The sequence below is a fragment of the Melampsora larici-populina genome, assembly GCF_000204055.1.
Source record: "Melampsora larici-populina 98AG31 unplaced genomic scaffold MELLAscaffold_10, whole genome shotgun sequence".
Classification (NCBI taxonomy): Eukaryota; Fungi; Basidiomycota; class Pucciniomycetes; order Pucciniales; family Melampsoraceae; genus Melampsora; species Melampsora laricis-populina.
Genome location: NW_006768774.1, coordinates 1,478,897 through 1,491,007, shown reverse-complemented (window position 1 = coordinate 1,491,007; position 12,111 = coordinate 1,478,897). Strand labels below are relative to the sequence as shown.

Sequence of the window (12,111 nt, the reverse complement as noted above, 5' to 3'; positions counted from 1 at the left end):
GACCAAAACATGTTCCAATCAGAACAAAGACCCAAAATCAAATTAATCTAACAAGTCTCATGCATTATCATCATAAATGCTCTATATAAGATACAGATGAGTAGTAAATAATGATAATCAAAAAGAGATAGATACAATAAAACATAATGTTAATTGGAAAATCGAATTCAAAATTTGAAAGGAAAAAACTATTTATGTTGTAATCATTGAAATTTTCCGCAAATGAGAAGGGAGTTTTTTTGATGATGTTAGGTAGTACAAGTCTAGAGACGACAAAAAACGAAGATAAAATGAAAACCCCAAGATATAAACATAATGAATACCGAAAACTAAAAGATTAATAAATTGACCAAAACTATGGATCGTGTATGTCCAAAATCAATAGAGTCATCTTCGATGACCTTGCCACGAAGAAAGATAGAGATCCCTTCGATAATTTAAACAATCTCAGGACCCTTTTGATGATTATTACTTTTCCCCGCCATTGTCTCTTCTGTCTTCTTCTCTTGTGTCTTCTCTCTTTGTTCTTCTTCTTCTACTGTGGACTTCATTTGTAAATCAAGATTAGGTGCGAATTTTGATCGAGTTCTTATCCTCGACCCATATTTATAAAATATAAATGGCGATGGACTAATTAATAATCCAACACAACCGATCTAAATCATAGAATTCAAACCATCAAAACTCAAGCCTTTAAAAGACCAACACGAATAATTTAACTTACAAGTGTTGCAGCCCATTGAACACCTAAACCTTCAAACATTTGTCGTCTGTGAGGAATCCGAAAAAAGATCATGATTGAATACTGAGCCTTGATCATATGATGAGAATGATAAAGATACTTGAGAACAACTTACGTGAAAAGGGGGAATGCCGCTCCAAAAGCAGATCGACAAATCGTATTTGCCGCTAGAGCTGATGCTGAGTACATTAGATATACATCTATCAAATAAGCTTGAAATGAGATGAACACAAGAGTAAACCTAAATGATTAAGTTTGATCAGCTTCTGGTATTATTAGAATAGATAACATTGAACACAACTCACGAAGCTCCCAACAAGATCGTCGAAATAGCAGGTACCCACCAAGGGATAGAAGCGTATGCACCAGTCCATCCAAGCCAAAAAATACCAATCACAAGGAACGGTCCAGCAAGCATTGATCCATAAAGATGAACCTCGCAAGGGGGATGTCCATGCCATTTGGGCACAAGAGTTTTCAAAGATTGTTGAAGATATATATTCATGACGGCACCTAGAGTAGTACCAATTCCTACTCCGATGAACAGTAATCCAATTTGAGTAGGAGTGAATCCTCGAAGGTCACCCCAGATGATAGGAAAAGCCTGTATGTTTGATTTCGGAATGGAGTCATCAGAAAGGTGACAGACTGCTTAGCTAATCCAAAGGTAGAGCTCAAACTGACCTCGAATAGACCGTAAAGCAGACCATAAACGATAGAAAGGTAAACAGTCACGAGTACCAAGATAGGCTGATCGGAAGAGGAAAACATCAGTATCAACTGAGCTGGAGATTAATGCTTAGGAGAAAAATCTTACTTCAGAAGCAAGCATCTTAAAAGGTCGCAATAAGGTCCTGTGAAGTATACCCTTGACAGAAAAATCGGCACGTTCATGATCACTATAGAGTTCAGGTCGATTTTCCTCTGCCCTCCTCTTTTTTGCTCTCTTGGCCAAGAGGATCGGAGCATAAGTCTCGGGTAATCCGAAGTAGACCATTGCTGTGAATCCGCCACCGATGATCATCATCAACCAGAAGATCCATCTGAATCCCAAATATGATCCAGCCACAAAACTTCCAACAACTGTGAAAGAGACAAATCGAATCAGACAAATGAAACCAATATGTGAGAGAGATTTAAGATTGACTCAACTTGGTCCAAGTACAGGTCCAATAAAAGCAGAAGCAGTAAAGATAGAAATCGCAGGAGCTCTATAAATAGGATCCCAGATATCTGCAATTAAACCACCACAGTTGGTTAAAGGCGCAGAAGCAGCTACACCAGATAAGAATCTGATGACTAAAATCGTTTGTAAATTTGTATTTAATGCTTCTCCCAATTGTAAAATTACATATGAAATCATGGTTCCAAGGAAAACTGGTCGTCGTCCTATTAACTCAGAAAGTGGTGCCCAGATCAAGGGGCTTTTTGTTTCGAAAAAAACAAGTTAGAGGTTAAGTTCAGTTTTTTGTCAAATTAAAAGATGAGGATACAGAACAGAAACTTACCCAGCAATATAACCGCATAAGAAAAGAGAAGTAACTAATGTAGCCACTTCTAATGAAACCCCAAACTGTTTCACAATATCTTCTGTAGCAGAGGAAGGTGCTGAACTTGCAAATGTACTTTAAATCAAAAAATCAAAATGAGAATGAGCCACGGAAGTATCAACAAATAAATAAGTTTGAATATGACAATGAACTAACGCATTAACGGTGATGATACCACAAATCACAGTCAAGACCCATTTTCTTTTATCTGACCAAGATTGAGGGTTTTCAGGATCATCAGGTAACCAAGTCACTCGATTAGGATCAAATTCTTGTGAAGGATGTTTTGATGCATTTTGAGAATGATGATGCTGATTTTGATCTGACGGATGATTGGTTGTTGAATGCTGTTGATCTTGATCTTGATGGGCTAAAGTGAGACCACTACTGTTTTGATGTAAAGTAGTCAAAGAATGGGAATGATTTGAAGGTAAAGGAGAGGGTGCGTCATTACCATAACGTGAGATAATTTGATCTGCTTCTGTGACTGTGATTGGAAGTGGTGATGTATCTATTTTGGAATCCATACTTGTCGATTTAAAACGACAAATCAAAAGGAATATATGCTAGTGATAGAGGTCAAAACTGGAAGGTGATCGAGGATGAGATTGTATGAACGATGATGAAAGATTAAATTGAGGATGTTTTGATTTACGATGTTCTCAGTATTATAAATCCTCTTGATGGGGAAATATCAAAAAGTTGAGAAATCAAATCCGAATAAGGGTCTATTAGACTCGAATGAGGGTTTTCGATTTCGACTTTCTACAACGGTTTACAAGATTTTCAGAACACAGCAGAAGAGAAATAATGATAAATCTTAATGAAATATATTGTTCGACTCTTTCAAACTGAAACTGTGCTTAGATCTCTTGACTAATGAAATGGAATCAAAAAAAGGTGGTGAGAATGAAATGATGAGTATGATTAATAGTTGATGGTGATTATTGAGGTGAGTGAGGTGATTGATTAAAATCTGAAAAGCGAATTATGGTGATGACGATGATTAAGGAAACAAGGAACAATAGTTTGAATGCTGATGATTAGTGAGTAAATTGATTGCCTTCAAAGAGATTGATTTGAGTATTTCTTAGTAAGTCAAAGTTTCAAGGGGATCCGGATTTGGATTGATTTAAGATTGAGAATTAGCTTTTTTAAAAGTAATCCTTCAAAATGTAATGTAAGAGAATCATATAATCATTCAACCAAGAATCATGGATTAGTGTTATTATACCAATTCATCATCAGTTAAATGATTAGTAATCTGAAGTTCATGTTCTAAATGGTGTATCAGACACAGGGACGGAAAAAAAAGGAGAGCCATTTTTGACACCCGAATCGAGAAAAAAACACAAATATCATTCTAACTTGAACCAGATCCCTTGAATTGACGATCAATCAAAATCTTAATCTGGATTCAAAGAAAGAAGAAGAAAAAAAAACCAAACCCAATCCTAGTCTACATCTCAATTTCGGATGAAGATTATGAGCTGATGATGAGTGAAAGTGTAAAATCATCGGTAAGTGATTAATCCACCAAAAATCGATTTGCTTAGTAAGTCGATCTCAAAGTTGCCTGTTTTACCGAAAAATCAACTTGCACTGCAGAAAAACTTGCCAGGGGAAGGGATCTTTACTTCTTTTTTCGCCTCTTGCGTTTAGTTCACAGGTTCATCCTTAAACCTGGCGATTTAATTTTTAGACAGGGGTGTAAAATCGACTAATCATATACCACTGTCAGTGAAAAAGGACTAAACCTGAACACTAAAAAAGTTGGTTAACAGGTATCCATCAATCATAACACGAAATCTAAAATCCCCATCTAAAATCTTGGTAACGATATCAACTCAGATTCGAGAAGTTGACAAGTCGCAGTCGCTGACCAAAGCTGACCAGCATCTCATATGATCATAGGAGGTTTTGACAGTTTGCAGATTGGAGAATACATACGGCTTTGACAGTTTGATCTACGTTGCGGAAAATTGTAAAAAAGAAATGTGCCTCACATGATTTCGATCCTTTTCGATCATGACTCTGGAGAATTGTTGATAACGAATTAATCTCGTCTATCCCAATCCAGAACAATCAATCACCAAACAACATGTCAAACTTTGAATGAGAAATAGCTGCACAGCGGCAAGAACGGCAAGAACAGGCAAGAACGGCAAGAACGGCAAGAACGGCAAGAGTCGCTCACACAGGGAGAATTCGGTATGTACCAATCCGAGTAAAGCTTGCGATACAGTGAGATGAATACATGCGCCGAATGATCCGAATCCCAACGAGACAATTTGGTCTTTACAAATCCTCGATCCAAGTATCGGAATGTCAATCAAAATTAGACGTTTGATGGGCAAAGGGTTAAGCTTCATAAGTATGCTTGACTCCATTATCGAATCTTGAAACAACCCTGCAGAAAAAATTGTACACCAAAATAATGAGTTATCTGATTTTATGTAAATCATCAAATCAGATTACCAATATTTCTATCTTGTCAATCAGATCAAACCAAATAAGTTCTACGATCTTGAAAGACCAATGAAACCTTCAATAAGTTTTATCAGAACCTAACTTATACTTTGTGAATCATTCGATTTTTGGAAAGTCGATCACGATCATGAAGCGACGTTGTAAGATGAATCAAACTTTACCGGAAGCCGGTACGAGTATTGACAAACGGGAATGGGGTCAAGATGGGCATTCGGATAATAGGGGGCGGGTACCCAAAGAATTCCATTCCTTACAGACAAAAAGCATAAAGCCAATCTTACATTCAAGACAAGCTATTCTCTTCATATGTCTAGAAAGGATGGAGTTCTAGGATAGACAAATGAATTGGTTTTCCCAGAACCCCAGTTTCTCTTTATTCATTTAAAGATATGATCCTAATGAATCTATTTTACATTCTCATGGTCTTTTTTTTTTTTTTTACAAAAATCGTTATATCATTCTATTCTTTTTATATCGTCTTGATTATGCTTGAGAACTCTTATGCAGTGACTAAGAATTTCAATGACATCAATAAGATCCTCAAGAATCATGATGATACAGGAAGGGCAGGCAGACCTGTCTATCAGACTACGGAAAAAATCCCTGTCAGCCTCAAGCCTCTGGCTGATCCAGTCATGATTCTTGGAAAAAACTGTGAAGAACCTCCTGGAGTTGAGCTTTTTGCTCCACTCAAATGGTTCATGGATCTTCTGGTCCCAACACCTTCAGCTGTTTGCACTTCTGGTATTCTTGACTTATCTATGTTCCCTTCCAGTCCATCAGGAGGATCACTCAACACAAATCCCCCTCCACCATTTAGACGTGTTTCTTCAGCAGTTAGCATTCCATCAGTGGGTCAACAGCTGTTAGCAGGACTATCCCTCCATAATTGTATCCAATTCTCATAAGGCCTGTGTCAAATCCTTAAGATTTGACAAATTCATCTGGTTAAACTTTTTGAACAGATTGACAAAGGGAAACAGAAAAGGGACTTTCCTCCCCTCCTCCTTCTTTGTTGTGTTCTTACAAACCTCTCTTTCCAGCACCAGCTGTATCTGGATACCCGGCTAGTGCTGGTCCAAATATCATGGATGAGGTCATGTATGTTCCATATTTGGATGGAAAATAGCACTTGGTGACTGAGGAAATCACTCCTTGTTCCCTTCACATCAATACATTTTTTTCTTATAAAAATCTGACATCAAACAACACACATCAAATTTCAATTCTTGTAATAAAAGACTGCTAAATTGAAGAAATTTCACACCAAAGATCTTCTTGAATACAACTTTGTTGATATACAAAGATTTTATGGCACTGTGGCATCCTTTCACGCTCCTCAAAGCCACCTTCAAATTAATGAAGATAGAGATCTTGAATATATCAAAGGAGCTGCACCTAAGGAGATTAATCTATTGGCAAAACCTGTTGGCCGTTCTCTGTCATACCTATATTTCAGCATTTGCTCCTGCTACTATTTCCATCAAAAAATCTTCAAATGCATTGTTCTTCCAGGTTTATTTCAAGGTTGTGTTCACTAGGAATATGCTGGTGATTATGATTTCAAACTTTGTGAAGAATTTGTTTCACAGCCTGATCTACTTTGGGAAGACTACAGTCATGACTCACTTAAAGGCATCAACAAACAGATCCTTTATAGTAGCATTAGCAAACTTGGCAAGGCCTCAATTCCAGCTCCCCTCTGCATTCGCCTTGTCTTGCTATTGAAGCAGCTGCAGCTTCTTTTATTATCAATCCTCTTGTTGTCAAAATACTTTGAAGGCCAAATAAAGGTGCAACAAACCACCATACAAAGTCCAAGATTCTAGATCTTTACCTAAGGTTGATGAGCCTTGTGCTGAGTAGAATGTGGGTGTTTTCCTCAACTCATACAATCAGTGCAACAGATTTCATGGGGTAAGCAACAAATATGGATGCTTTGAGCACCATCAAGGAAGAAGTGCTCACAAATGAGACAACACGCAAACTTTCCTTGGACAACTCAAGATTGACACACTTGATATGGGGTTTTCATCGGATGTTGAGTCATCCATTCACTCTGACCCTCTTCCCTCTTCTCCACCTATTTAGAAGATCCATTAGCAGTTTGCAGCATCAAGAGGCTCCCTGACATCTTCAAAATCAGCTTTTTAATTAACATTGGAAATTAGAAATCCTTACTCAAATATCACCCCAGCTGCTCCTTTGTCTGATTCCATTATTTTGGTCTCACAGAAGAGCTCTGGCCTATCTCTGCCAAACCTTCAGACAACACATTTTTAAACACTAATGACACTTCTGGACCTGAAGCAGAAGAAGTATTGATCAGAACTAGGTTTCAAGAACCCAAGTTCAATGGGTTTTCTTGCTCATTTGATACCTTGCTTCCTGGCATGGAGGTTTTATAACAGATAGGTTGAATGGCACAGGTTAGTTCTTGTCCAAGGTATCAGCTCCACAACTTAAGTGATGATGATGTGGAATCCAATGCCAAGGACGGAGACTATATATGTACTAGCTGTACAACTGTCACGTGATCTGCTGTGGCGCAGTTGTGTACACACAACACTCTACAACTGGTTTCACCTTTATGCCTTGCTACAAATCCTACTTCTAGCAAGGTCAGGATGTGTACAAACATGAATTTTGGACATCCTTCACCAAACAACTCAATCAATACATAAGACATCACAATGGACTTGCACCGTATCTCATACTTCATTCTGTTTCTTCTCTACCATCATTTTGGCAAGCACAAGTTTCTCCTGTCTTAATTGGAGGTAGCTGCTTTTTTGAACTCTTTCAGTCTCAAACCAGTGGTAGTTTTTCCAAGTCATAAAATTTATAAACACTGTATGTGCGGACAGAAATGTCAACTATGGCTTCTCAAGCTCCCCAAAGTTGTGGTGAACTTTCTTCTCTCTGATTCTATGAATCATATGTTAAGAGTTAAATATCACAGGTCTTGACACACACATGGATGACTCTTGGGGTATTACTATAAAGTTCTCGACGAACTGATTCAAAAGAATCACAAAATGACACGGATTTGAATCTGTAGTACTGTGGAAATAACCTGAGGGCACAAGTTATCGCGTTAGACTACAGCTCAATCTGCTAGGTCAACGTCGAGAACACTTGACAAACCTGAGGGCACAAGTTATCGCGTTAGACTACAGCTCAATCTGCTAGGTCAACGTCGAGAACACTTGACAAACCTGCGAGCTCGAAAGGGAATGAGGAGCGCGCGTAAGAGGTTGTAAAACAAAGTAAAAATGAAATAATATTGATTCTTTTCGACCAGACTTTTACTAACCTGAGGGCACAAGTTATCGCGTTAGACTACAGCTCAATCTGCTAGGTCAATGTCGAGAACACTTGACAAACCTACAGAGATCACAGGACAAAAAGTAGAGAGAAGAACAAGATTAAGATCAGAGAGAATAGTAGATGATTTGATCTAGAAGAAAGGTCACTACCTGCGAGCTCGAAAGGGAATGAGGAGCGCGCGTAAGAGGTTGTAAAACAAAGTAAAAATGAAATAATATCTAAGTGAGAGTGATGTATCAGTAAAAAAGTTGTATACGAACAAATCTTGAGAATGAAATGGAGGAGACTTACTGATTCTTTTCGACAAGAAAAGAATCAGAAAAGAGGGAGAAAGAAATTTACAACAGTGAGCTGATATCCCAAAGAAAAACTTTTCAACGCCCCCTTGCTTCACAATTTCCAGCTAACCCCTTTGGTCCATTCTTCCACCAATGTTGCCACACACACCCCATTCTTCTGACCTTGAATACATCTCTTCAAATGACCAAATCGGGAAATGATCTTTGACCACCTAAATAAGATACCTTAACTCTTTAACTACCTTGTATCTTAACACACCCCCTCAAAGAGCATTTACCCTAAAAAACGTAAACCCAAAAGTTTTCTAAGAGATGAGAACTGTTCTTTAGGTAGTTGTTTAGTTAACAAGTCCGCAACCATTAAATGCGTAGGACAATGTTTTAATGATAAATCACCTTTCTTAACTACTTCACGTATCCAGTGATAATGTATTTCTATGTGTTTGGTTCAAGCATGAAAAATTGATTTAGATGTTAAATGAATAGCTCCTAAGTTGTCACTCTGTAAGACAGTTGGATTTGGGTCGGAGTAACCGAATCTTGACATCATGTTTCGTAACCAGAGCAGCTCTTGACCGGCTTCCGTGATAGCCCTGTACTCGGCTTCGGTTGATGATAAAGCTACAGTTGGTTGAAGGCGACTTCTCCAGGAGATGGGGCCACCAGCTAGTACAAAGACATAACCTGTGGTCAAACGGCGGGTGCTGATATCGCCTGCCCAATCTGCATCACAATGAGAGACAGGACATTCAAAACTACGCTGACCGGAAACCACATTGACGGACTCTCCAGAGTACACTATACCTACATTTACCGTGTGAATAAGGTATCGTAGAACATGAATTGCCGAATCCCAGTGAGTCTTGTTGGGAGCCTCGAGATGTTGGGACAACACTCCAACGGCGTGCGCTAAATCAGGACGTGTGCACTGAGCCAAGTACATCAGTGAACCAACAACTCTTCTGTAAGGGAGTTTGGTCTTCGCGAATTCTTGAGCTTCTTCTTTGGTTGATTTTAGTAACTTGACGTTAGGAGATAAAGGAGTAATTGCCGGCTTTGCATTCATCATATCAAAACGCTTCAAAACAGTCAAGGCATATTTTTGCTGACACATTGAGTACGTGTGATTGTTAATTCTTGAAATTTCAATACCTACGACTGTGTGAGCCAAACCCAGGTCTTCCATCTCCCACTTAGATGAAATTTCCACCTTGAACCTAGCGATATCGTTACCTGTAATCGCAAGATCATCCACATGAACATAGACCGCAGTAAACAAATCACCAGATGATCGGATATAGATACAATGATCTATTTCACATTGGTAAAAACCAATCTCAATGAGGAAAGCTTCAACGTCGTCCTGCCAGATTTTCGGCGATTGTTTGAATCCATACAGAGATCCCAACATTCTCCAGACCTTTCCCACAGTGGAAGCAGTCCGATATCCGTCAGGTACTTCGACGTACAGTTCTTCAGTAAGTTTGCCGTTTAGAAAAGCTGTTACAGCGTCCATCTGGTGAATTTCCCAACCATTGATGGACGCGATGGCAACTAACAGTCGTAATGAACCTGGCTTTCCGGTAGGAGCAAACGTATCTCCGTAGTCTCCACCAGGAATTTGGGTATTGCCCATAGCAACATACCTGGCTTTATACTTGATGCCTCCATCCACCAGAGACTTCCTATGGAATACCCACAACCCTCTGATGACGTGACGATCTTTAGGACGATCTACCAGCACCCAAACCTTCTTTTCTTTAAGTGAATTAAATTCTTTGTCACACGCGGCTTGCCATAATTTTGCATCTGAGGATTCCATTGCTCGTTTATAGGACTTTGGATCAGGTGTTTCCATAATATCAGATATGTTGCATTCGGCTGATAAACACGCAAAGAAAGATTTGGTGATAAAATCATCTTCAAATATGGCGGAAGAGCACATTCCTTTTAAAGTGTCATAGACTTTCTTGGAAGGTTGACCAGAACGACGTACTGGTTCTTCAATTTGATTTACTGGAAGTTGGCTATCAGACATGTCTCTGGATGGGATTTCTGTAGGAGGAATAACAGAAGATGGAATAACAGAAGATGCGGGAATAGAAGAAGGTTGATCGTCGTATTCTTCATCCTGATCATCGAAGAACCTAATTTTAACTGGTGATTTCATTGAGTTGTTAGGTTCAGGGTTGTTGATGGGTTTGATGAGTTTGAAAGGAAATACATCTTCATTAAATGTTGAATGATGAGTAATATATATTTTTCGAGAAGTTAAATCATAAATTTGATAATTGAAGTTATCAGACTCAAAACCAACGAGCACCCCTTCCGAACTGACAGGAGAAAATTTTGATGAACGCAGTTCTTTCCTGATTAGGCCAAAAGCCTGACAACCAAACACTAGGAGATGGTGAATAGATGGTTTTCGGAAGTGCCACACTTCAAAAGGTGTTTTGCCAGTTTCAAGGGCAGCAGTCACGCATCGATTTGTCAGAAATACGGCTGCGCTACAAGCAAGATACCAAAATCTGATTGGCAAAGCTGATTCCAGCATCATCGAACGGGCCCTGGTAGCGACAATGCGCATACCTCGTTCGGAAACACCATTTTCTTCAGGTGCATAGCCTGAAGTGAGGTGAAGAGTTATTCCTAGCTCCTTGAGCTTGGGACCAAGTAGATTATTGAGGAATTCACTACCCCGATCAAGGGTAAATTGTTTCAAGGAACAACCGGTTTGCCTTTCAGCTACGGCAATGTACGCCATAAACACATCGAAAACGTCTTCTTTTGATTTGTCTCGAAGCAGATAGATATGGCGGTATGCGGAAAAATCATCACAAAATAGAACAAAATAATTTTCATTGTTGATTCCGGTAGTTCTTATGATCCCACTCAAGTCAACATGTACATTTTCTAAGAAGTTAAGAGCACGTGGTCTAGTTTTGTTATGTGGAAGCTTGGTATTTTTGGATAAAGAGCAAATTTCACAGTTTAGCTCTTCTTCCTGATAATCAAATTTTTCCAAGCTCTCATGTTTCGCCATTAACTTCAGGTATTTCTGACTGACATGTCCTAAACGTCGGTGTTGAAGTGATGATGAGACTTCAGTAATATTCGCCGAAGTTGAAGTAGAGTGTGCGCCACTCACCGGTTGAAGAAGGATGAACATAAGATTGTTATCGGATATGAAACCATTAAATATTGCTAGATCATTCAATACTAATGAGAAGTTGGTGCTATTGTGGAACAATTCACGGACTCCAAGTTTCTTCAGTAAACCCCCAGCGATTAGATTACGAGACAATTCTGGAACATAGAGTGAATTCTCAAGTTCAAAAGGAGTTTCGTCTCCAGCCAGCAATTTAGCTACACCGCGGCTATGAACTGCCAAGGACATGTCGCCACCGGCCAATTTGAGGCGTTTGCTTGCATCTTCAATCTTTACTAGGGTTGAGATATCAAAGAATTTCTTATCTTTGAACAGATGGTGAGTGGCACCAGTATCATGTAAAGCCCAGTCTCTAGATGAGGTAAGAGCAGCAGAGACCGAAGCATCCATAACTGAGTCTTCTTCGAATTCAGAAGGCGAAGCCGAAATCGATTCAAGTGTTGATTCTGTAGAAACGTTGTCGTCGAATTCAACGTTCAAAGAGAGGAAAGCCATGCTTGCAGAGGCTGAATTCACGCTTGAGTCGAACAC

The 12,111-nt window shown here is 39.1% G+C and overlaps 2 protein-coding genes across 2 annotated transcripts; one reads left to right on the top strand and one right to left on the bottom strand.

Annotated features, from left to right (window-relative positions):
- Positions 1-38: 38 nt before the first annotated feature.
- MELLADRAFT_42763 (uncharacterized protein) lies at positions 39-2,988 on the bottom strand (the record flags this gene model as incomplete). The annotated part of the gene is made up of 9 exons (XM_007407752.1): positions 39-656; positions 725-770; positions 858-983; positions 1,048-1,346; positions 1,427-1,492; positions 1,560-1,825; positions 1,895-2,166; positions 2,251-2,367; positions 2,449-2,988. The coding sequence occupies 9 exons, from the start codon at positions 2,817-2,819 to the stop codon at positions 438-440; spliced, it is 1,782 nt and encodes a 593-aa protein (XP_007407814.1).
- A 2,279-nt stretch (positions 2,989-5,267) lies between these two features.
- Positions 5,268-5,911, top strand: MELLADRAFT_104713 (uncharacterized protein; the record flags this gene model as incomplete). Its single annotated transcript, XM_007407814.1, has 2 exons — positions 5,268-5,647; positions 5,758-5,911. 2 exons carry the CDS (start codon positions 5,268-5,270, stop codon positions 5,909-5,911), a joined length of 534 nt encoding a protein of 177 aa, XP_007407876.1.
- Positions 5,912-12,111: the final 6,200 nt, after the last annotated feature.